The sequence below is a fragment of the Homarus americanus genome, unplaced genomic scaffold, assembly GCF_018991925.1.
Source record: "Homarus americanus isolate GMGI-L3 unplaced genomic scaffold, GMGI_Hamer_2.0 scaffold45562, whole genome shotgun sequence".
In the NCBI taxonomy this organism is placed as follows: domain Eukaryota; kingdom Metazoa; phylum Arthropoda; class Malacostraca; order Decapoda; family Nephropidae; genus Homarus; species Homarus americanus.
In genome coordinates this window covers 776,424-781,857 of record NW_024744839.1, presented here as the reverse complement: position 1 = coordinate 781,857, position 5,434 = coordinate 776,424, and the positions used below count along the sequence as shown (strand labels likewise).

At 52.2% G+C, this 5,434-nt stretch overlaps 1 protein-coding gene across 1 annotated transcript in view; it reads right to left on the bottom strand.

Moving 5' to 3' along the window:
• The window catches only part of LOC121878230 (tyrosine-protein phosphatase 99A-like), a gene marked incomplete in the record, with an annotated part of 103,182 nt that extends 98,203 nt beyond the window's left edge, over positions 1-4,979 (bottom strand). Inside the window, 1 exon segment of the mRNA XM_042384325.1 lies at positions 4,706-4,979. Coding sequence (XP_042240259.1) covers positions 4,706-4,921 — 216 coding nt within the window.
• Between the last annotated feature and the right edge of the window lie 455 nt (positions 4,980-5,434).

The window sequence follows — 5,434 nt, the reverse complement described above, 5'->3', positions numbered from 1 at the left end:
ATGTTTTAATACTGACTGGTCCAGGGAGTGTGCCTGCCTGGTGGGGTGGAGGTGATTCCCTTCGATACACATCCCAGACTGCCCTCACCACACCCACCTCACCTCACCACACACTGCCTCTCACTCACACCCACCTCACCTCACCACACTGTCTCTCACTACACCCACTCCCCACCCCACCACACACCGCCTCCTCACTCACACCTGCCTCACCACACACTGCCTCTCACCACACCTGCCCCACCTCACCACACACTGCCTCCACCACACCTGCCCCCACCTCACCACACACCTGCCTCTCCCTACCACACCCCACCCTGCCCCACATCACACTGCCTCTCACCACACCCGCCCCACCCCACCACACACCGCCTCCCCCCACACCCACCCCACCTCACCACACACCGCCTCTCACCACACCTGCCCCCACCTCACACCCTCTCACCACACCTGCCCCACTTCACCACACACCGCCTCCTCACTACACCTGCCTTACCTCACCACACCGCCTCCACCACACCCACCCCACCTCACCACACACTGCCTCCTCACTACACCTACCTCACCTCACATCACACTGCCTCTCACTACACCTGCCCCACCTCACCACACACTGCCCTCACCACACCTGCCCCACCCCACCACACCGCCCCCACCACACCTCCCCACCCCACACACTGCCTCCCCACCACACCTGCCCCACCCCACCACACACCGCCTCACCACACCCACCCCACCTCACCCACCACACACACCGCCCCCACCACACCCACCCCACCCCACCACACACTCACCACACCTGCCCCACCTCACCACACACTGCCTCACTCACACCTGCCTCACCTCACACACACTGCCTCTCACCACCCCTGCCCCACCACAACACACACTGCCTCACTACACCTGCCTCGGCCCCACCCTCACACTGCCTCCTCACCACACCTGCCCCACCCCACCACACACACCGCCCCTCACCACACCCACCTCACCCTCACCCTCACACACCGCCTCCTCACCACACCTACCTCACCCCACCACACCGCCCCACCACACCTGCCCCACCCCACCACACACCGCCCTCACTACCCGCCCCACCTCACCACACACTGCCCTCACCACCCTGCCCTGCCCCACCACACACCGCCTCCCTCACCACACCTGCCTCACCTCACCACACACCGCCTCCACTACACCCACCCCACCTCACATCACACTGCCTCCTCACCACCTGCCCTGGCCTCACCTCACCACACACTGCCTCTCACTACACCTGCCTCACCACCACACACTGCCTCACTACACACCTCCACCTCACCCCACACTGCCTCCACCACACCCACCCCACCCCACCACACACTGCCTCTCACCACACCTGCCCCACCCCATCACACCGTCTCTCACCACACCCACCCCACCTCACCCCACACTGCCTCCACTACACCCACCCCACCCCACCACACCGCCTCACTCACACCTGCCCCACCCCACCACACACCGCCCTCACTACACCTGCCTCACCTCACCACACACCGCCTCTCACTCACACCTGTCCCACCCCACCACACACCGCCCTCACACCCACCCCACCCCACCACACACTGCCACCACCACACCTACCTCACCCCACCACACACTGCCTCCCACACCCACCCCACCTCACCACACCGCCCTTCACCACCCACCCCACCCCACACACCGCCCTCACCACACCTGCCTCACCTCACCACACACCTGCCTCACCACACCTACATCACCACACACTGCCTCCTCACTACACCTGCCTCACCCCCACCACACACTGCCTCTCACTACACCTACCTCACCTCACCACACACTGCCTCTCACTACACCTACCTCACCTCACCACACACTGCCTCTCACAGGTTCCCTCGGTAATATCTACAGAACTTCAACCTATGGTCTGTATATATATCTGCTGTATTATACATACAACTGTGCATATATGTTATAGTCTGTGTGTGTGTGTGTGTGTGTGTGTGTGTGTGTGTGTGTGTGTGTGTGTGTGTGTGTGTGTGTGTGTGTGTGTGTGAGGCTCTCCAATATTGGCTGCTTCAGTAGGTCTCTGGGCATACAGCCTCATGTAGTATGGAAGTCACCTACTTAGCTGCACCTCTTCCTCCTCTCCGGGACGGACGGACGGACGGACAAAAGACCCTACATAAGAAGAGTCGAGAGGGGTGAGAAGGAAAGTGGTGAGGCGCAGCAATAATAATTACACATGCAGCAGTGTGACAATGAGCCCCCCCGGTGTCAGCAGTGGTCTTGTGTAATCTGGGTGTATAGCCCAAACTTCCTTCCCGCCCAGCATTGTCTCACCTCCCAATCCCTACACCTCTCCATCACCGTCTCGCTAAAACACACACACACACACACACACACACACACACACACACACACACACACACACACACACACACACACACACACACACACACACACACACACACACACACACACACACACACACACACACACACACACACACACCAGTATGATAGTCAAATCCTCCAGTTGTCCCCACCTCCTCCGCTGACTCAAGTCCCTCGGAGTTCCTGCCCTGAGCTCCTCAGTGTTACTCAATATTCATACTTCCCAAGCTCACCTATGCCTCCCTACCTGGCCTCCTAAATGCCACACAACGTAAACACCTAGAAAGTGCAAAAGAGGGCATGCAAGATTATTCTCTCCCTTCCTACTCCACATATCAAGAAGCTCTCAACACACTGACCCTCTCGGCTCTCTCTGATCATCACCACGACCTCATCTGCAAATTTGGGGAGAAGCTTCTGGACCATCCTTGACACCAGCTCCTACTTCCACACGAGATCCCTCGTCCGCGAATTGCTGTTCTACACCACAACCGCATCCAGCCCATACGAGCAAGTACTGATCGCTATAAGAACAGCCCAGTTGCATTGCAAAAATTATCAACAACTCATAATCAACCAGTTTATTCACTTCCAGCCAATCATACTCTTTTGCAATGTCACTATGTTGAAATGCTTGTAGTTTAACCTTCTCCCCACCTAGTTATTATATATCATATTTGTATCACGTATGTTTCTTGTATATTATTTGTCAATCATGAGATCCATTCCCCAATTATGTAACTGCATATTTTCAGCCTTCCAGCTGCCATGCTCTTTCAAAAACCGTTAATTATTATTATTATTATTATTATTATTATTATTATTATTATTATTATTATTATTATTATCATCATCTCACACACACTTTTACCTATACACACATATATATATTTTTTTACAACACAGGAATATATACAAACATATATTTTTACTATAACTCATAATTATAGTTGGCGACATTAACTAGTCTTCTATGGTGTGTGTTCACTGTGGAGGAAGTCGTGTAGACTAGTGCAGATGTTAAGAATTCACGTAGTATAATAGGTAAAGGTGCGTGTTACCTCAAACACTTTAGTCGCTTCCTGTCTTGTGTCTCTGTTCTCCTCCTCCATCCACCAAGAGATACAAGACAAGTTTATAATTACATATAACACGTACAATAAAACATGCCTTCATCATCCAGATATTTAGGAGGAGGAATAGCAAGAGTAACACCTAACCAGCATCCACTAATGCGTGAGTTGGGTGGAGCGTGAGTCGGGTAGTGCATGAGTCGGACGGAGCTCCAGTCGGACACAGCTCCAGTCGGACAGAGCGGGAGTCGGACGGAGCACGAGTCGGACGGAGCACGAGTCGGACGGAGCACGAGTCGGACGGAGCACGAGTCGGACGGAGCACGAGTCGGACGGAGCACGAGTCGGACGGAGCACGAGTCGGACGGAGCACGAGTCGGACGGAGCACGAGTCGGACGGAGCACGAGTCGGACGGAGCACGAGTCGGACGGAGCACGAGTCGGCATATGGAGCGGGAGGAAGCAGCTGCCACCACAAAACAGGAGCGTCACTGTTCCTCCCACTGATCTGACTACGCCCACCTCTTCGTATAGTAACTTTAACACCTTGATTACGGTGACGTAACACCTTGATTACGGTGACGTAACACCTTGATTACGGTGACTTAACACCTTGAGCATGGTGATTTAACACCTTGATCACAGTGACTTAACACCGTGATTACGGTGACTTAACACCTTAATTACGGTGATTTAACACCTTGAGTACGGTGATTTAACACCATGATTATGGTGACAACACCTTGAGCATGGTGAATTAACACCTTGATTAAGGTAACTTAACACCTTGATTATGGTGACTTAACACCTTGAGTACGGCACTTAACCACCGTTTGAGTACGATGATCTTAACTTTATTTGCATGATGTTAACCGTCTCAAACACTAGCAAATGGATCAAGTACACAACAGTTGACGTCCAGGACACCTTGCTGAATATTCCTACATTAACTCTGCACCACTCGGGCACCAGATACATTAATGTAATTATGACAACATATCAGTCTCCAGGGTTGTGTGACTCATTCCCTCACTCATAGTTGGTTACATGATTACTATACTGTACACATTAATACTGTAGACAACATGTGTACAGTACACACTGAGACACACCAGGGTGTACTCACACCATACACTGAGACACACCAGGGTATACTCACACCACACACTGAGACACACCAGGGTACACTCACCCTGTGTACAGTACCACTATACTGGGACTCATGAGGGTGGATGTACTCACGTTGTGTTGTAAGCGATTGTTGACGGAGTTGACAGCGATCTCCTCAAACTCAAAGGAGTCCTCGGGTCGGTAGTAGATGTAGTAGAGGTCGACGGTGCCGTACAGCTCCTCAGGGCGGAGCCACTGCAAGTATAGCGTGGCGTCCGCCTGGCAAGTGAGGTTGGAGATGAAGGGAGCGCCGGGGCCCGACACATCTGTCGCCACGAACACTGGCATAGATGACTTACCCTCATGGCGCTGAGTGAACGCCTTCGTCAACCTTGAACTGCGTGTTGGGATCTGTTGATAAAACAACATTAACGTTAGTACAGTTGCACACCCACCCTTTTAACTATAATAAATGTATAATAATAATAACTAGCAGAATCGCTCATCCGCTAGGCCACGGTAGGACGCCACCCTCCGGGAGGCTCCACATTGTCTCACTGTTCAGTCCCCAAAACTTCTTCTTCCATCAATAGTTCATTAACGGTGTATGTAAGTTCCACCATGTTTTTCACTACAACGGTACAGCAAAGTATAATTTTTAGCATTAAACAGTTATTATTTTATTGTCTAATCATCACTACATATAACACCACCCATCATCACTACATATAACATCATCCATCATCACTACATATAACACCATCCATCATCACTATAGTCATGGGTTGCGTTAGGCTTACCCACGCAACCAATTCCAAAGTTTGTTTTAGTAGAGATAAGACACCCGGCGAGGCATAACTG